The sequence below is a fragment of the Biomphalaria glabrata genome, chromosome 8 (assembly GCF_947242115.1).
Source record: "Biomphalaria glabrata chromosome 8, xgBioGlab47.1, whole genome shotgun sequence".
In the NCBI taxonomy this organism is placed as follows: Eukaryota; Metazoa; Mollusca; class Gastropoda; family Planorbidae; genus Biomphalaria; species Biomphalaria glabrata.
Genome location: NC_074718.1, coordinates 43,230,760 through 43,252,216, shown reverse-complemented (window position 1 = coordinate 43,252,216; position 21,457 = coordinate 43,230,760). Strand labels below are relative to the sequence as shown.

At 39.5% G+C, this 21,457-nt stretch overlaps 1 protein-coding gene across 7 annotated transcripts in view; it reads right to left on the bottom strand.

Annotated features, from left to right (window-relative positions):
• The window catches only part of LOC106058422 (protocadherin Fat 1-like), a 223,817-nt gene that overhangs the window by 101,003 nt on the left and 101,357 nt on the right, over positions 1-21,457 (bottom strand). For all 7 annotated transcript variants that reach the window (XM_056038489.1, XM_056038491.1, XM_056038493.1 and 4 more), the window contains exon 5: positions 8,536-8,606. In XM_056038489.1, the coding sequence (XP_055894464.1) occupies positions 8,536-8,606 (71 nt within the window). The remainder of the gene's footprint in view (positions 1-8,535; positions 8,607-21,457) is intronic.

The window sequence follows — 21,457 nt, the reverse complement described above, 5'->3', positions numbered from 1 at the left end:
GCTAGTCACCCATATGATTTACCGGAAGTGATGTGCCCACTTTGACAGAAATGAAATTTTCAACCAGTTTATGAATCAATAAAGATCTTTATTATTACTTTTTTTTTTGTCAATAATAACAAGGAATACATTTTAGACAATATTATAAAAAAAATTGGTCATGTTTATGAGCTTCCGTCTCCACGCTGATCGATGTCATGGGGACAATTTGGGGGGGGGGGGGGGGGGCGTGAGGTCCGGATAAAGAGTATCTCCACTGTATTGTATGTGGCTGTACTTGAAGAAGCAGAGAAGACCGGGAAGAGCTGGGACACCATCGAGAAGCTAGCAAGAGACCGTGGAGACTGGCGTGTTTTTGTCGAGGCCCTATGTTCCATGAGGAACTCAAAGGAGTGATGATGATGATGATGATGATGATGATTGTATGAGACGTGAATTGTTGCATCAGACACTAGTCTAGTCATGGAGGACTTTCTTTTCATTAATAAAATGTCACAAATAAAACGTCACAAATAAAATGTCACAAATAAAATGTCACAAATAAAATGTCACAAATAAAATGTCACAAATAAAACGTCACAAATAAAACGTCACGAATAAAACGTCACAAATAAAATGTCATAAATAAAATGTCACAAATAAAATGTCATAAAGAATAGTGGATTATGCCTGAAATTTCTTGTGGGGTCACAAAGAAGACAGAAGTTACCCACGGCATTAAGTGGCGCAGCACACCCCCCGAGCGATTAAATTATGAAATAAAAAGCAACTTGTGTACATCTTAGACTTATTGTTGAGTTAATGGGAATTGTACTTTTAGGTTACAAGTATTTGGAATATGTCATTATTATTTATTGAAGTCTGTGGAGCTGTTGTTTACAACGAAGTATCGTGAAACTAATTTCCTTTGGGAGAATATTGGAGAATCGTTCTCTTATTTCAGCTGTCAGTGAGAGAGACAGACATAGAGAGAGAGAGACAGAGAGAGAGTGAAGGAGAGAGACAGAGAGAGAGAGACACAGAGAGAGAGAGAGACAGAGAGAGAGTGAAGGAGGGAGAGACAGAGAGAGAGTGGAGGAGGGAGAGACAGGGAGGGAGAGACAGAGAGAGAGTGAAGGAGAGAGAGAGAGAGACAGAGAGAGAGAGAGAGTGAAGGAGAGAGACAGAGAGAGAAACAGAGTAAAGGAGGGTGAGACAGAGAGAGAGTGGAGGAGGGAGAGACAGGGAGGGAGAGACAGGGAGAGAGAGACAGAGAGAGTGTGAAAGAGGGAGAGACAGAGACAGGGAGGGAGAGGTACATTGAGAATAGTACGTCTAAAATCAATACGTTAGTTGAACAGTTTTTGTTGGTAACAACAATAGAAGCAAGTGTTAGAATCAAACCGCCTTCCCCGCCTCCCAAGGCACATCATCAGTACCTGAACTCATTGGCCTCGCGTTTTACTTTTAAAAAAATACGTTTAATTTGTATTATTTCGATAAGACCAAGTCAGGAATAACTGATGAAAGTCTAGTGAGACCAAAAAGTGAAGATTTGGTTATGCCACTGGGGAACAGAGAGAGAGAGAGAGAGAAATGGTCGGGGGAGAGAGAGAGAGCGAGAGAGAGGAAAGAGAGAGAGGGAGAGAAAGAGAGAGAGAGAGGCATTAAAATGGCGAGAGAAAAAAACACCCACCAATAAAGACTATTAAATGCCATCGGAGATAGTGGACATTCAGACAAGGGCATTAAAACTGGTGTTCCTACTAAAGCAGACGAGACTTTTATTACCTCCTCCTGGATGGCACCAGTTCATTCCGGAGGAGCAATAAGAACAACAAAAATAGATAAGGTGCTTCACACGGTTACCATGGCAACACATCGCAAACTAGCTCTAGGTATGGGAGCTTATTACGAAACCGAGTGACACTAGAACATTCCATTCTTAGTTCTAACAACCGTGCATACACCGGGCTGGAACATTTGTTTTTGTGTGTATGTGTCCACATCTAAGTATAAAACAATGTTACATCTTATAGCAAGCTTTAAAAAAAAGCAGATTCTTTGTGCAACCCACGGGCTGTAACTCGTGTACAACAGAAAAAGTCTTGAGTTATCTGATCTTTGTGCTGCATCGAATCTCGTTTGAGGTCGACTATATCGCCATCTACATTAGTTTTTTTTTTTTTTTTTTTAAGTTTCTGCTATTCAGATCTGGTTAAGTAACGTCAACAAAGAGGGGGGAATGACGTCAACGAAAAGGGAAAATGACGTCAACCAAGAGAGGGACAGATGTCGCAATGTTCATGAAGTTTTTGAGGTAGATCTTATCTTATATTTTACAGACGTTACTTCAAAAACAAAAAAGAAGATAATTACGTCCTACGTCCTATGTATCAATCTAGTCATGCTTGTCAATCAGTTAATTAAACTCTGCTAAGTCGTTGCTTTTCCTGCTTGTTTCATGCAACCCATTCCGTTCTCGAATGGCACTAGGGAAGAAAAAGCACTTGTAGGAATTTGTTCTAGCTTATGTAATAAGAAATGTGCCTCTATCTTTGTGTCTGAGTATTTCATTACTTTTTTTTTTATATGTCAGTTCTGGTTTAGTGTTCTATGTATTACAGCTACTTTACTGTTTAGTCTTCTGTCCTGAAGTGTCTCTTAAAGTTTAGTGATTTTACTGAAAGTGTTAGTAACAGGTGTTACTCTAATCAACTTAGAATATTCGTTTGTTATAAATCTCACTGCTCTATTTTGTATTTGTTCTAGTTTCTTTAAGTTGTCTTGAGTTGAGGGAGACCAAACAGAGGATGCACATTGCAATATTGGTCTAATTAAAGTTAAATAGCATTTAAGTTTTACGTTTTTGTTTGATCTGGGTTATTTCAATAAATACAAATGATTATTCTTAAAAAAAAAACAAAAAAACTTCTCACTTTTCTGCTTGTTGTGGCAGGAAATCATTAAAATACGGAATGTAATCGTGATTACCGTTTACCTAATACGGAATGTAATCGTGATTACCGTTTACCTAATACGGAATGTAATTTACCGTTTACCTAATACGGAATGTAATCGTGATTACCGTTTACCTATCCCTTAGTCTGTTGGACCGTTGGGGCGCCATGCGAGATTCGTTGGCCGTTTTTCTCCATTCCTCTCTTGTCTTTTGCCATATTTAGAACCTCTTTCATTGGCAGGCCCGTCCATTCTTTTATGTTGTCCTCCCATCGCTTTCTCTGTCTGCCTCTTCTTCTTTTTTTCCTGGTACTGTTCCCCGAAGGAAGGTCTCTGCGAGTCCCGAAGACCTTGAAATATGGCCATAGATTTTTAGTTTGCGTTTTCTTACGACAGTAAGAAGGTCATCATGGGGTCCAATCGCTACATTAACGATCTCATGGTTTGCGATAAGGTCTTTCAAGGTAATAGTGATTTCGTTATTTAAAAAATAAAATGAATCCACGCTTGGTTCTATGTAATGAAAGTGCAATAAGTGAGGAGTTATGTCCCCCTGGAATTCATAAGATCTTGTGCAAGTAGCTAGGTCTTGACTTCAGACACATCTAGAAGGTGCTAATCCCCCTTTGAAAAAAATAATTGTCATTGTCCAGATAAGACAGTTTGAGAGCCACTTTACACCCAAGCGTGAAAGTCTGACGGGGGGTGGGGGTGGTGGTGGTGAGAAAAGGAAAGATAATAAATGGGAGCACTTGGCGAAGAAGTGAAGATATGAAATTGGAAAAAAAAAGGTGCAGATTAAACACAGGCTCCTTTCGCGAGCAAACAAAACCGAGCGATAGCCAATTGTTCCTGTGACACATTACTCGTGTTTAGAGTTATCTGCCGCGGCATTTCAACCGACACAAAAATGTCGGCAATGTTGAAAATGAAAAAAAAAAAAGGGACCCCACTATATTAATTTTCTTTCATATAGTATTCAATGTATCCCCCCTTCGTGCTAACTCGTGTTTGTCTTTGATCTGTCCTTATTCAGCGAGCTGCCAAACGAGGGGACAAACGTCTTAGCAAATGTCTCGAGGGAAAAAAAAAATTATATCTTGTTTGACTTCAACATTTTTTAAAATAGTTAAACCTTTTCGATAGAATTATTGGTTCGCTCTCCGGGGAGAAGATAGAGATCTATGTACATTTAAACCGCCTTCAATAAACACAGAAATTGATAGCATTCAGAGTACTCATGTGTCAACTCGGATACAATATAAGATCTATACATTTCATAAGTGACTGTTGCTTCAGATTTAGAAGAGATTAATAATCATGACATGGCTACAATATAGTGTACATGTTTCTCTGTGTCAATTGGAATTCCTATAATCGAATAATTTTGGGAAGTTTACATTATACAAGTGATATGTTTGGGTTAAAATATTGCTTAGGGCGGGTGGGTGAACGCTAGTTCAGTGTCACGAGACAACTACTCCACTACTTGTTTTGGATATACTTGTATTTGATATACTTGTATTGGATATACTTGTATTGGACATACTTGTATTGGATATTATTGGATTGGACATACTTTGATATAATTGGATTGGATAAATGGACACTTCATCAGGCAAAGTTCGAACCTAGGCCTACCATGATAACAGTCCGAAGCGCATCCACAAGACCAGATAACCATCCTGCAAGCTTTAAATATATGGCTATATTACAAGATCCAAGAGGCTCGCAAAGACCTTCCTTCAGGGAACAGTACCAGGAAAAAGAAGAAGAGGCAGACAGAGAAAGCGATGGGAGGACAACATAAAAGAATGGACAGGCCTACCATTGATAGAGGTTTTAAACAAGGCAAAAGACAGTGAGGAATGGAGAAAGACGGTCGACAAATCTTGCTTGGTGCCCCAACGGTCCAACAGACTAACGGATAGATAAAAAGGTAAAGGTAAAACCTTCCCACATACCCATATTCAATCGTTTTCAGCTAATTTTTGAAAAAAGTGACATTAAACTATTTTCTGGACATAAAAAGTAAACAATTAGCACAGCCATGGGACGCGATCGCCTGTTGACAATGAAGAGAAAGATGGCGGCCTTCAGCGCGCGAGGTAGTTACCTAAGAAATGAGAAACGTAGAACTCCATTGTGTTGTGTTTGTGCGTGCGGGAGTCGGGGGTGGGGGGTCACAGAGATATTTAGCATACCCATTTAATTGTTTGTGTGTGAGTGCGCGCGCATGCGTCGGTTTTTACAAGCAGCTGTTCCGGAAGCTGCTGTCATTCCAAAAAGTAAGATCTCCAGCTCTGGGGATGCCAAACACCGGAAGTTGTCGGGCCAAAACCTGACAATCACGTAGCCGCTCGGCGACTTCTTCCCAATCTCCGAAACAGAAGAGCGACAAAGCTCTTTGACATCAAAAGACATACTGTTATAGAACAAATGGATAAACATTGTATTACTATCACTAGACTAAAGCATGTGTTATTCTTACAAAGCTTATATCAACTCTTGTCTTTCTGTCTGGTAAAAAGTGTGAGCACGTTAGTTCTCTCACATCCATTATCGGATTAAACTGAAACTTCGCACATTTATTAACCGACATAAACATGACATGAATCTTTAAAAAAAAAAAGTAGCCTATTTGACAATTAATTACTGGTAATTATTTTTTTTTTTTTGGCAACAAGGGAAACTAATACTTCAGTATGCACATATATGGCTAAATCTGTTGGGTTTAGTCCCCTTAAATAATTGCTAACGCTATTTCTCCCTCACTCGTTCTCCAATTAAGTTGACACTTTAAATAATTATTCATTGTACCTAACAAGTCATGAATCAATAAATAAAAATACTCAGTGAATAAACTATTTGGTAATTAATTATTTTGTTTAATGTCAAATAAGCGAAATAACTTGTACATTATTGGTAGATATTGTTTTAAGGAAGAAGTTTATATTTCGCTTGTTCTTTCATTAACTCAGACCCTAGCACTAAACTTTAAGCAATTTCAGAGTGAAAGTTGTCCCTTTCTTTGAGCCTACAAAAAATAACATACGCAAAATAGTGAAGAACGGGAATGTATTGAAAGACCAAATATTTTTTTTTCACTTTTAAAGAAGGCCAATGTCGAAACCTATTTAAACTTATTTTTCACTGCGGATTGGCCTTAGTGTCTAGCTGACCGCTTGGCCTCTTCTGGAACAGAAATAGAGAAAAAAAAACAACAACAGCATGCAGATGTCTATTTAAGTCTGTACTGGTGGATGATTGAATTATCACCAGGGATAACTCGTTGAATAGTGGATACTTTATCCAATTGGTGGTGGTTGGAGGAGGGGGGGGGGTTAACCTTCAGCTACTGGGATTTCCAAGCAACAAATAAAAAATTGACAAAAAAAAAAACCTCTAGTATCTAGATCAGTGTATTAATAGCGCTACAAGTAGTTTCTGTCGATCAGGTCAATAGTATGACAAGGCAAAGGTGTCTTAGGAGCTCAACTGATCTATCTCATGCTCATTGGTGTCATTGTTTCCGACACGGTAAACATCATGCCACTTGGATCACTCTGGCTTTGTTTCATTTTCAAACACTTACGCCAAGTGAACTGATAAACTCAAAACACAAAACACACACACACATATACACACAAATTCACACACACGCGCGCCACTAGTGAAATTTGATTTTTTTGTGTTTAGAAGATTGTCGGTCAGCAGTGTAGAAATTGATAGCAGCTTTGCTTCTCGATCATTGTAGCCATGTGTAGCACTTGTCCCACTTCTGCTGTTTTGTGGAGTGCAATAAATCACAGCGGGCTACTTTTGACTTTCACGTTATTCAATTTACTAAGAAAAAGTCCCCCCCCCCTTTTTTTTTAACGACGATCTTATCAACTGTTAGTGTAATAAAATGTGGAGGGGGAGACGAGGGCTGGGTAGTTATTGGAAACGTTTCCAAGTGACAGAACTCTCACTAGAAATAGTTCAATGTTATTAAATCATTGTTTCCCTTTATACGTTTTACTTACAAATCAAGTTTTATTCAATTAACATGAAAAACATAAAAAAATACTTTTAAAACAACAACTTATACGAAATGTAAATGTATCAATTAGTTTGGATCAGTCACGTGTTGTCAGGCGAAAGAAATAATTGCACAAAATTTCAGCTTGATCCGAGATAAGGTGTTGGAGAAAAAACGTGTACAAACTTTTTGCCAGACAGACAAATAGACAAGCAGACATAGTTAGTTGATATAAGCTTTGTAAAAAAAAACATAGGTGAGATAGACAGATACATGAGTATGCAGGCCTCTAAATTTACACGATCAAAATACATTCGTTTTGGGGGTGGGTGAAGGAGAAGAAATCTGTGGATTGGGAACCACTGCTGAAAAGTGAGGCAACCCTTAACACTGGTGCGAGAAGCATTCATATTACAGCCCAGTTTTGAAGAGCAGATTTATACGTAGATTACTTTATAAACACCCTTGATCTATACCTCGGCTTTGATCGTTAGGACATGTTGGGTCATTCCCTTCCTACGTCCTGGTCAATCATAATGACGATAACAATTGAGGTCGAACACACGCAAGCGTGAACCCTTTCGTCCGACCACAGGGTGTTCAGCTATGCATTCCGATCATAGCCCAGGATCACACAACTTACGTAACGAAAACTCGCGACCGAAGTACGATATTAAAAAAAAAAAAGCCCCCCCCCCCACCCCTTTTCAGACCTTACGATCTATGGGGCACATGATGTTAAGTTTATCTGTTTCTTTGGCCAACGGTTAACGAGCAGGGTGTCATGTGGCCAGCACAATGACCAACCGCCTTTACTTTCCCCCAACTTAAGTCAGGTACACATTAGATTTGGGCGGAAGTACTTGATGCTGAGACGTACAGTAATTTGTAACGTAAATTTGTAACAAGTAACAATCACATTCACATTTTTAAGATCCCATATAGTGATAGATCTCGATCTCCAACAATTGACTCCCAGGACTTCCCTTCCCACTTTAGGTTCTCCCCCCCCCCCCCCCCCCCCCAAAGCATTCACAAACAAATAGAATGGGGCGTTCCGTTGGGTAGCAAAAAAAAAAAAAAAAAAAAAAGGTTAAGCTCCAGAATGGAGTCAATCTATCATAGATCGAAACCCGGGGTATTTAAGTGTGGAAGTGCTTGGCAGGGGCGCCCTGCTGAGAGGGCGCCAAAATTTTTTTTTTATGAGACAAATTTTTTTGTCTTTCTTCTTTCGACGACTTTCTGTGTCTGTGTTTTTGTACACCGAATGGTATGTGTGTGTGTGTGTGTGTAATATTTAGATCTATGTGTTCGTGTACATGTTACTGAGCCATATTCAATCAAATTACAGTAGTCTGGGTGTTTGTGTTAATTTGTCGCGGAATTCAGAACAGTAAAGGCACGATTACAGGCAAGCTATTACACCTAGATCTGCATTACATTAACAGTGACTAGACTGGCGCTCTAAGTGAAAAAAAAAGTCGTTTTTCTATGGGCTATCAAACACACATAGCACAATGAAACTGGCACTTGAAAAGAGACTCCACGCTCCTGTATGATCAAATACTCACCTCCAAGGCATGCTCGTCTTGTTTTTCTCTGTCCAGTGAGCGATTGGTCCTATTGGTCGTGCTGATGACTCCTGGAGATTAAAAAAAACAACAAATAGTTTGAGGACCGCTACTTCATACATTCCTATTTGACAAGAGACATGATATATTTTTATATTCATGACATCTTAAACTTTTTTTTGAAAAATCTATTCATACGACAGGCGTATAGAATTCGGGATTACCCGATAAGCTGCATGAGTCACCTTTTTTAGTTTCGAACTGGGATCTGTAGAACGAGGTGGGATGGCGAGGGGTTGTAACAGCTATTCAATTTCTTACACGTAGGCATTATTTTTTCAACATCTACAATTGTAATTGTTTCTTCAACTATACCTTAATTAGAAGTCGTTAAAGATCATTGACGAATGCAAACAGATTAATACAACTGAGAGGCGTATCATATTTTAGAGAATGCTTTTTACATTGACAGGGGACAAATATTTTAGAGAATGCTTTTCCTTTGAGAAGCAACCAACATTCCATGAAAACATTAGTAAGAATTATTTTTAATTGTACACTAAGAGACGACCAGCATCCCAAACAATTCATTGTACACTGATAGTGGTTTGACGAGGACAAAGTAAATAAAATGAACACAAAACGTTTATTATGCAAATAGAGAGAACCAAAATATTTCTTGTTTGTTTCTATTCTTAAATATTTTATATTCATTGTTCTAAAACTAAAATGGAAGTTGCTACTATTTAAAATAAATTCTAAATGTAATAAAGGACTATGGAGAGTCAGTGAGTATTAAAACGAAATTGATTACTTCACGAAAAGCAGTCACTCTATATGAGACATAACACAATGATCATACCATGGCACTTTAAGCCCAATTGTAGTAGTAGACATTATCACATGATCAAAGATTCGGATATAAACAAAAAATGCGCTTAAGTAACGTTAAATTTTCTGGCTTTACAATTCCAGTCAGCTCTCAGAGCGCCTCCCCCCCCCCCCTCTCCTTGTAGTGCCGTGTTCCTCTCATGACCAATGTTGAGTTTCAGCCAATTGACCACGAACGCCAGCTGGGCGCACCACGCGGAACGCACACAATCAAAGTCTCAATTAAAACTGATCCCCGGGTGCCTCGTGCTGAATGAGCCCCTCAATGACTCGTGTCATGAGAGCAGCCACGAGTAGGTGGGAGCAGTCAAAAAGTGAGCGTCAGTTTGAGGGTAGATAATCCAATCGACAAGTCAGTTCGGAACATCTTGACACTCACCTGGAAATCTAGATCTAGACACGTTGAAGAACAGGGATTCAATTTATGTTTCCTTAGAAGATATTGTAAAATACAATGAATTGTGTGAACAAATGTTAAAGGAGGGGAGGGGGTGGGCGTGGCGTAGCTAGAAATTTGCCATCATTTGGGGGCCCGGGAGGATTGACCTCTTTGGGGCTCCTGCATTTTGCGTAATATTTTTGCGTAAAAAACTCATTTGGGGGCCCTCCTCGTGGGGGCCAGGGGGAATTTTCAAATTTTGCCACCTCCCCACTCCCACCCTAGTTACGACTCTGGGGGGGGGGGGTGCGCCAGCAATACTCGTCTCGCTCAAAGAGAGAACAACGTTTGAGAGCCACTGAACTGAGCATAGATCTCTTCTAAGGAAGTCGCTTTAAGCTACTTGTGTGTGTATATCCACCCACTCTGTCTGTCTGGGAAAATTTTTCATTACGTTATTTCTCCCACACCTATTCTCGGATCAAGTTGAAACTTTACACAATTACTCATTGGCGTAGACATAGGTACACGATATATGAATTCAACAAAAAAACAAAAAAAACAAACAACAACAACAAAGAGACCCAGTTAGTCAAGTTACTATTTTGTTTGACATCTAAAACGTGAAATAAATTCTACTTTATTGAGACAGATGTAAATGTGGAGTTCTTCCTCGTAAATAAGTTTCTTTTTTTTTTTAAAGAAGCTCTTTGATATATTTGCTTCGGAAATAGGTCTCTGGTAAAAAAAATATTGGTAGCAATACTAACGTTATGGCTGGGAGGGTGGGGACTGTTCAATATACAAAGTAAGGCTGTGACCAAAGGGGGATGGGGCGTATAGGAGGGAACAAGTTCCATACACACACACACAAGAAGACAAACAAATAGACAGACGTCTAAACAGGCTGGACAGAATATAGAACAGTGTGGACATTGGATAGCACACAAGCACACACGCACAAAGCTGATCTACGTTCATAATATCGGTAGTGTCGAGTAGGGAGAATTAAATTCACATGCATAGTGAAAAGGTTGTAATTAAAATGGCGTCACTAATTAATGCCACAGAGGGAACTGAATCCCCCCACTCCAGGATCTATGTGTGTGGGTGAGTGTGGTGTGTGTGGATGTGTGGTGTGTGAGGGTGTGGGGGAGTTGACAGGATCGTAAACACTTTAATGGACATTGAATTTGGAGATATATATATCATTCAACGGCAGGGGACTGCACTCCTATTTGTGTATTCTATTTTATTACCTCCCTTAGTTCACCTACACCCAAGATCACGAAAATATTTATCAGTTGCGACACCGACATAAAGTATATCAAAAGTATTCTACAATATAAAGGTATATCAAGTATATTTAGGTATTCTATAACACGAAGGTATATTAGAGCACTATACAATCAAAAAAAATATTATTTTAAGGCATTCTACAGCACAAAAAAAAAGGTATATTAAAGCTTGCAGGAAACGTACTGGGTGGCGATACATATACTCCATCTCTCCCTCCCCTCCCCCTTGAATGTAATGAATTGATTCTTAAAAGAAGCGCTAGGAAGGGGGAGGGAAGGGCTTGGTTGTAAAAGGGGGGTGGGGGGGGAGCAGGTGAAACTCGTCCTGGAAATGCCCTCGATTTGGCCTCGCTACGTCCTCGAGACTAGCTATGCCCTGAAAGTCCCTATAACACAAGAGCTCTTTGAGGACCACTGGAACACAGGTGAGAAACCAGGGGGGTAATATTCACGGGAGAGGGGACACAGACAGAATGCAGGTGAAACACGATCCCTCACAGGTGTTTGCACGGACCCCGAATGGTGGTAGATCTATTATAAATCTCACATTACGTAACTTTAAAACGCTTTGCATTTAGGCCGCCACGAGAGAGCCCCCTAACGCCAAAAAAAAAAGCTTGAATCAGTGAGAGGGTAAATACAACAGAGTCTAGACGAGACAGAAGGTTAAAGAGTTTTCTGTTGACACGTATCGTGACAATATAGCTCCTTTTTTTTTTTTTTTGTCGTCATAAAGATCCCTATTATCGTATGACTGCTGGGGGTTAATAAAAAAGATAAAATTTAAACCAAAATTCTGGTACAATTCCTACGTCAAGACATTAAATACAAGTTGGCAGGTGTTTTTTTTAATTTCCTTCGGGATAAAAGAGCTCATTATTATTGTTTTTATTGATCGCCTCTTTAGTCCTCACTTCTCTTATTCTGTGGGCGTCCATAACACAGCAGTGTTGCGTCTTTCAGACGTATAGATATAATTAGTTATAATACATTCGAATCCGGTTAATCGTATCATCGGTTAATCGGACAGGCCGCTTATTCGGACCGAATCCTGAAGTACCGAAACTAATCTTATTACACAATTGAATCAGAACCAGCCGGCTATAGGATCCGAAATTAAAATGATTGCATTTTGATGTGGTACTGTAAACTGGATTCGACTGTATACGGTTTATAGTAGAAGTGTTCTATAAGCGGCCTTCGCTGTACGAAAAAGCGTTCAAATTCAAACATGGAATAGTTAAAACTTTAAGTTTAAGAGTTTAACACTAGATCAAAATGGCTAATGGTCCCCGAGATGACCTTCTGACCACTGCCCAAAACAGAACAAAAACAACCAAAGTAAAACTTTATGGCTATATCACAAGGTCTTAAGGGCTCACAAAGACCTTCCTTAAGAAAACTGTACCAGGAATAAGAATACGAAGAAGACAGATAAAGTGATGGGAAGACCACGGCAAAGAATGGACGGTCCTGACATCGGAAAGATTCAAGGCCAAATAGATAAATAACATTAACATTCAAAAACAGCAGACGTTGTGTCACGTGATTAAGTTTTGTATTTCCAGGTCTTGGTCCTCAATCAACAGCCGACAAATGGCGCAGTAAACAATCCAATTGAAAGTCATAAAATTCTGTTGACAAAACAGATTTCAATCTAGTCCTCATTACAGCTCTGCATTCAGTGAACGAGGACATGCCGAGTGAATGGTGCGGCCCTCACATGCTTCGGCGTCTTTTTGTTAATCGACATTGCATTAATAATCAACGTCACGATGAGTTCAGACTCTCGTCAATTTGTTTGATCATTAGAGGACAATTAAAATCCTGCGTTTAAACACAACTGCAACACTGTTCAATAATTCACCAGCCTGCTGACCAGCAGTCACACCGCATAAAACAACAACTCGGGAGTGCCAGGAAGGACTGGGTTTTTACTTTGTGCTTAGAAATGTAACCAACCACAGACCTATATATATATGTATATATATAAATATAGGTCTTTGTAACTTACTTAGATTAAGATCCACCCCCCTCCGTTCGGCGCATAAGTCACTGGCAATGTCTGAAACACCTGCTGTCCACTGCTCTGAAGGACCTCCATGAAAGTGTGTCGCCAAGTTACACGAGAGCAAACTGGGATGTCCTAGCAGAGCAATTTTACTAAATACTACAAACCCCCCCCCCCCCCCCATTTTGTGTGATATAAATAGGGGAGGTATTACTTTTCCATAAAAAAAAATGACGTCAGAATCTTTTCAAATCTTGTGATAGAATCGCTAAAGATTTCCAAAACTTACTCTAAAAGTATCACGTGATTATTTCGTATGACATACGCCATGTCAACATGACCCTTCATCCTTTCGACTGGCGGGAAAATAACAAGATTCAATTAGGTTGATTGGGGAAAAAAATGTTAGGGGGAAACACAAATACAACATTGTATAAACCTAGCCCTAGAGTGAAAGGATAAAACGCTGGTGTAGTTGGATGCTTCAAAGTGGGGGGGGGGGGGGAGTGTTAGAATGAGGTGATGGGGGGGGGGGAGATGAGATACAGGGAAGAGGCTGACCTACAGGATTACATGCAATTTAATGGAATTACTTTATTGATTGGACGTGCCCAGGTAAGATAAAGGTAAAACATCCTGGAATTCACAAGAGGTAACCATAGCAACAGAAGAGAAAAAAAAACAAAAAACTTCTAGCCAGAATGCCATAAGCAATGTCTTACGCTTGAGATAACCAGCGGTCAGTAGGCATGGAGTGATAGGCATTGAACTACTGTACTATAGTGAACATGGGAATGACATCACAGGACCCATGCTTTGACAGTCCCTAGTTCAGGCGGTAGACAAACAAACAAAAAAAAATTCTGGACGTCAGATGATAAATAAAATGTGTAATAAAATCTATTTGCCAGTTTGGCCATGTCATTTTTTTTTAAAATCTTTCCATGATAACTTTTTACAAGAGGGTGGGGGTCCTATGTTTTGCTTTTAAAAGGCAGTGATTTCCAGCTATAGTTCCAGCTACTTGCTAGGGTGACGGCTATGATTCCAGCTACTCGCCAGTGTGACGGCTATAACTGTGTCGAAGTGCACTGTCCAGAACAACTGACTCCCCCTTGTCCCACAGACTTGATGGTATCTGCTTCTACATAGCCAGGTGTCTCCTCGACGAGCTTTCCCCCATGCTTTTCAAGTCTCACTTCACTTCTGTACTACCTGTCTACCAAATCACACAACATTGTCTGTACAGGTGATCAATAAACAAATGTCCATTAGAGGCAGCCGGCCCTCCAGTCAGGGGGGGTCAAAATACAAAAACTCAACCTAAAGATCAGGGGCCTGAGCATATCGATCACGTATCTGTGGGAGACAGTTAAGGTCAATATTGACCAGGGGTCAGCCTTCACAACAGTAGATGATGGACACTGGACGCTGACGGTATTGATCTCGTTACCTTCAGCCATTAAAGAACTAATGGGAAGATAATTGCAGTAGTAGAGGTGGGGTGGGGGTGGGGTGGAAACATCAACCTAACAAGTTTCTACGGCAAATCATTAGCGAACCAGTAAGAATGGTACTGACGTTATAAACTTACTAGGATATAGTATATGCATCATGTTTATCAAAGTCCATACCACGTATTCTAGCGTGTTACACACTTAACAGTTTTTTTTTTCCATACACTTTTCGGCTAGATCAAATAAGTGACCTTGACCCAACAGAAACTTATTTTGTACCTGGTCTTGGTAGCGAGCTGCGATTTTAAGAAGACACTGAGTTGAGAAATACATTTTGAAAATGTCTCGATACAGATCGAATTGAGGCTTACGCTTTATGATCCCGTAAGTATCCTCTGCAGTGGAAAACTATTTCCTGTATTATGACGAGACTGTGTGAGTGTGTTGAATGATGTAAATACATGTACAGTGTTGACTAAGAACTATTGCATGTACCAGGCATAGGGGAAAAAAAAGAACGTCTGATGGACAGAGACACGTGACCTAATGTCCAGAACAATGAGAGATTTGAGGTGAGAAATACGTAGAAACTCTTTGAACATCTTCAGTTGCACATTTCTAGTCTGGATGTATCTCTACAATGATATTGAAAGTCTAGAGATATTTGTTAATAAAAGTTGTCGCTCGTGTATGAGAATTTCAACACATGCAAATGTGTGTGTGTGTGTGTGTGAGAGAGAGAGAGAGAGAGAGAGAGAGAGAGTAAACAAATACGCCAACGAGGTAGGTTGGAATAACAGCAGCTACCACTCAACACCACGAAATGCCTCCACACACCCACCCCCCACATATTGACCACTGTGTTGAGCATATTTCCTGACTTGCCCCACCTTGTCCTATCTGTTAATGCTATTCCCTGACTTGCCCCTTGCTTCTCCCGCTATATTCAGTCTCCTTCCCCGACACGCCCCTGCTTTGCTAGCCCTGTTCAGCAAATATAAAGGCATCATCAACATTTTGCTAAGTTTTTGCGCCACTCCGAGAAGATGGTCGCTGTGCCCTATTATAAATAGTTCTTCACATACCCAGCGCTCTAATCAGCTAGTCCAACGTCTCTTACCCAGGGGACCCTTCTTCTTGGGGGCTATAGGACTCGCCTGCATCAGAAATTATTTAGAATAAGACTTAAAGTGTCGTCACTCTGTCTGGTCTAAGGAACGATAACAATAGTAAGTCAATTTTGCTCAGGTTTAGAAAAAAAAGAGTTATGGTTCTTTTCTGTCAAAAAAACGCCAGATCGTATTTCCCGTAAAAGCAACCACCACTTACTTTCAAAGTCTCTCTTACTTCGTGTACACGCACACACACACATACACACGCACACACACACGCACACACACACGCACACACACACGCACACACACGCACATACAGGTACATTTCTAAGGTTTTATTTTTGCTACACCTTTTTTTTTTTTTTTTTGAATGCACTTCTTCCCAAACCTCGCAATAGATCTGGACCATTAGCAAGCTTAAGTTACATTACCAACACGAGGCGAGAGACTGCAATGTCAATACAGGGAGGATGTAGTCGAGGGAGGATATGGTTCACGGAGACGAGCTCGACAAGGTCTGCACACTCAGCGTCAACAAAACTTTCTACGTAAATAGCTGTTTGGTATTTTGTTTTATTTACGGGGGGAGGGGGGGGGGGGTGAAATCTTACCCTAGTACTATCTCTAATTCTCAACTCCCAATGTGTGAGTAGCGCATCGGTTATTGATACGCCATGAGACTTGAATGGATTTTTAAACCTTCTTCTCACGCACTCAGCAACTCATCTTTCAGCCAAAATATTAGTTGCAAGTCATGGCTTTGTTCCCCGCAACCACCACTGCGTTCTATTTATAACCACATCATGTGACACTAGACACACTATAAAATAGCCACTACAACGAGGAATAGATCTAAGATTTAAACAGCATACAGTTTGAACAGAACCAAAACAAAATTGATTAAAGAATGATTACAAAAATCCAGACCCGGAAACGGATAATAGGCCAAGGTCAAAGGCTGATCACGTGATCACAATGCTACTGCAAGAGATTGTCTCCTTTTTTCTTCACAACAGTCACTTTCTCCGTCCCCCCCCCCCCTCGCCACCAGCTCGAGGTTTACAAGAGATCCAAGCAGCACTTGAATGGACAAGATGTCACTAGCCTATGTATTCTAATAAGATCAACCAAGGTAAGATAAGGCACGGAATTAAATCCAGGACACACACTACTACCTCTGCAAAGCTTCTCACTTTATGCATATAGATCCCTGATGTCTCGTTCGTTGTGCTGGCCACGTGACACCCTCGTTAACCGTTGGCCACAGAAACAGATGACCTTAAAATCATCTGCCCCTATAGATCCCCCCCCCTTTTTTAAGTTTTTGCCGTTTTTTTTAATGAGTAGATTTGTTTCTTACAAAAAAAAGAAGGACAAGGGAAATAGCGAAAGTTGGTGCTAAGGTCATGGACGCGTGCCTCGTTGAAAGACAAAGTTTCAGTGTAATAAACTCAGCTGAATGGTTCCAGTCACCGGCTGGACAGTTTTTCACAATGACAGGTCGGAAAATTTTTAGTGCTACTTTGGCCGCTAAACTGGCTAACTTTCTAGCTTATTTAAGCGTCATTCAAAGAGCAACAAGTTGCTAGAGATGGCAGGGGGAAGCAAGCTGATCCGAAACATAAAAGACAACCACGTACACACACAACTTCAAACTCATTTCTCACACTTGACTGCTCGCTCGCTGACTGCGGGGACGTCTCGCTTCACGGGCCCCAATAACGAGCGGGCACTAAAGAATGCACCCCGTACCCCGCTCAGTAACGCCTTGCGTGAAAGGAAAAGAGAAGGCAGTGGTGTTATTGTTTACAATAGAGGAGAACAGATGTTTGGGATTTAAAAGACAAGAAATTAAAAACGGTTGGAAACGAGGAACTAGGTATTTAAAGGTATTCGAATATGTATGCGCAGGTATGATCAGGTGTAGGCAGGTAGCGTGAAACAGAAAATTTAACACACAAAAAAAGGGTTTAAGAATTTAGTGCATCAATCTAATAACAAGTTCACTCTAAAGATGAATAGTGTGTTGACCTCAGAATAACGGTAAGGGGTAGTGCAGTTCACAAGAGTCAATAGTTTAAATATGAAATTACTTGTATCTTTGTTTCAATTAAGTTAGAAGGTAGATCTATATTTTTGTTGAGACATCCCATAATGAGTATTTAGTAAAATATTGACATCCATTAAATATGCGAAAGTTTGATAAATTATAACATAATCTTATGTTGGTGTGCAATATAGGGACATTTTTGACTACAAGATGTACTCGTGGAATAGAAATTATGGGATAGAAAAAGCAGAAGACCGTATAGGTCCAGTTTGTAATAGTTAGTTGTCTGGAAGTTATGTATTTTATTGAGAGTAGTCGTGTATAATTATATCATAATTAATTAACCAGTATTTATAATGGTTAAAAAGTGGTGTCAGAAATGAAGTGTTCTTACTGAAATTCAATCATTTGGAAGAATCGTGAATGAGTTCGCCTCTATTAGTAGGCCAACTAGATGTAGTAGTTCAACTTGTGATTCGATGAGACAGAAAAGTAAATCAGACGAATTATCGATCTTTAAAAGAGATTTAATGCGTGAATCCCCATTGAAATCAAATGGTTCTCTCTCTCTCTCTCTCTCTCTCTCTCTATATATATATATATATATATATATATATATATATATATATATATATATATATATATAAATAAATCGATCACATGCTTATGTGCCAAAGGTCATTAATGCCAAAGTTATATACAATAAAAGTTGCGCAAGTGGAGCACACGTTGAGAGTCGCTGACCTCAGTGACATGTAGGCGCACCCTTCAAACAACATTGATAATAGAATTGGAAAATATGCTGCAGAGCTCAATCCACGTCATAAGAACATAGATGTGCCTTGTGTTTCTGGGGAGTGCCAGTGCACCTCTGCAGGCTCGGGATCGCGACCTCGTCCATGTATTATCTGTTTTATTTCACATGCACAAACACAGATACAGAGGGAGAGAGAGAGAGAGAGAGATAGAAAGAAAGAGAGAGGGAGAGAGAGATAGAGAGAGAAATAGAGAGGGAGAAATGAAGAGAGAGAAAGAGATTGAAAGAGAAAGAGAGAGAGGGGGAGAGAAAGAAAGAGATAGAGGGGAGAGAGAGAGAGAGAGACAGTTTAATGTTAAATAGAGAGTTGGAGAGAGCGAGAAAGGGGGAGAAAAAGAAGGAAAGAGAGAGAGAAAGAGAAAGAGGAGAGCTTGATGTTAAGAAACAGAGAGAGGGGGGTGATAAAGATAAAGAGATAGAGGGAAAGAGGAGATAAAGAGAGAGAGAGAAGGAAAAAGAGAGTGATGCCAAGAGAGAGCTTGGTGTTAAGAAACAGAGAGAGTGAGCGATATAAAGAGATAGAGAGGAGATAAATATAACGAGAGAAGAAGAGAGAGAGAGACGTTAAGAAAGAGTGAAATAGATAAACAAAGGAAGAGAAGGAAGAGAGGCATGAAGCCTCCCAGTAGAGGGCAAACCATTGATCCCCGTTTCTCCTTTTCGTTTACCTTAAAAAAAATATTCTACATTCATTTAGAAGACAAAATATTTTGTTCCACATAATTCTATTTTGTCAGTCCCCCCAATAAAACAAACAAACAAACAAACTAGATCTCTCGTTACAATAGATATTATTGTCTTCTGAATTATGTCAGCATTGTCAGTTTGTTGTGGCAATGCTGTAGATGGATTATAAGTATTTCATCATCTTTCTTGCATAACGTTTTCAAATAAGTTCAAGAAAGAAGTTTGCATGAACTCAAACTCGAAATAAATAGGTCACGAATGAATTGTTTGAAAGAATAAAAGAAGCAGAGTAAAGAAGTAAAAGTAACAGAATGAAATCTGATTTTTTTTTTCTTTTTGGACACCTCAAGATAATGGCAAGAACGGACGGAGAAATTGACACAGGTCACAAACACAATAGCGGGGTTTCCTTTAGGAGCGCTTCGGACAAAAACCTAGGCAACAAGATATGTGTACTAGTCACACTAAAACAACAAGAGTCTCAATGGACATAGTGATTTTATTATTAGTCTTCTTTACATCTTGTTATGAATCTGCTCTAACTTTTATACACATTCCTGACTTACACTTCTTTGCTGTTCACTCAACCATGTACAATGAAGGTCAACTGGTCATTTCATACACAGGCACACACACAGTGCACTACCAGCCACGCAAAACACATACACTTACTATCACAATATGTTTGAAAGCACGAAGTATGACCATGGTCAGCACATCTCAGCTGAAGGACTGTCACTAGACCCCCCCCCCCTTTGTCTACCCCTCACACATCCCCCCGTGATCTTTAAACATTTCAAAACTGCATTATATTATTGCAAATTTATTTTTTCCCTCTTCCGACAATTGATGCGTGTTTATGCATTCAATAAAGGGCCACACGGGGCCCGTAGAGAAGGGCGACATTATCCAACCCGTTATAATCAAGTTATATCTACACGTCACCATGACAACGTCGATACAATCACCGTGTCACTTCCTGTTCCAAGATCGAGGCTCGCTCAAAGCAAGTATTCACATTATATCCACGGGCAAAGTTTTCTGTTGTTTTTTTTTTTTAAACTCATTTAAAACGTTCCCAGCATTCATTCAGCGATCTAATGTCAAACTTTCTTTTACAAAGACTCTCCTTTTACATCTCTCTGAATGCCACATGACAATACCACGTGTTTCTTTTATGCATTATTGATTTTTAAATACAATTGTTCCCTTTATAATCGTTACAATATAATTTTACAGATGCGGTATAAGCTAGACAATATAATTTTACAGATGCTGTATAAACAAGACATCTGTATATCATAAGCCTCTATCTAATTAAAGGCACAATACATTGAAGATATATTTATATAATATATACACAGATGTTGTTTTTTCAAAATAAAGCCTAGCGAACTACTGAGACCTTTTCCTGCTTTTATTTATAACTCATTGGATACTAGTCTGAATAAACAAAACGGGTTGATTTTTTATTTTTTTTACTAATGTGTATCACTATTGAAAATACACTTCCCTAGCTCTAAAGAATTAGTCGGTGATCTAAAAATTGAACAGCATTGTTTCCCAAACTGTGTTCCACGGAACTCCAGTGTTCCTTGAGGCCTGAATAGGTGTTCCACGGACTACTAGAATAATTAACTAATAGGCCGCCGCGTGTATTAATCTCTTTAATAAATAAGTAGTGTTCCGCTAAAGACTCCCAATGTGCAAAGTGTTCTATTTCCATGTTCTAAAATATAGAGCCGCATATAAATGTATTTTAAATCGTAAGTTATCTTGTTCATTTTTTTCCTTTTCTTTTTTTTTCTTTCTTTATTTATCTATAATTTATTTAATGTATTTTTTCTAGATAAATAGCCCCTTAACATAAGCGAGAATTCAGAATATTGTTCTTTAAAAAAAATCCCGTCAAATGGAACTCTGTTATACAGCTTTAGAAAAAAAAAAAAGAAAGAAAAAGGTTTTCATCCAGTTGTTTCCCCTGACCTGATGTGCATCCACTGTATTGAGGCTAGGGAGAACGGCTCCAACACTCTATTACTTAGTATTTTCTTTTCAAACAGGAGCCTCGCCCCGCGCTGTTCCTGGGGCGTTTGAAGCGAGGGCCCATTACCTCGACACCGCGACCCTTCTATTTGTGTTTCAAACATGCGCACAAAACTAGTTCACACACACTCGAGATTCAATAATGGCAATTAACACATATGCCGATGTGTT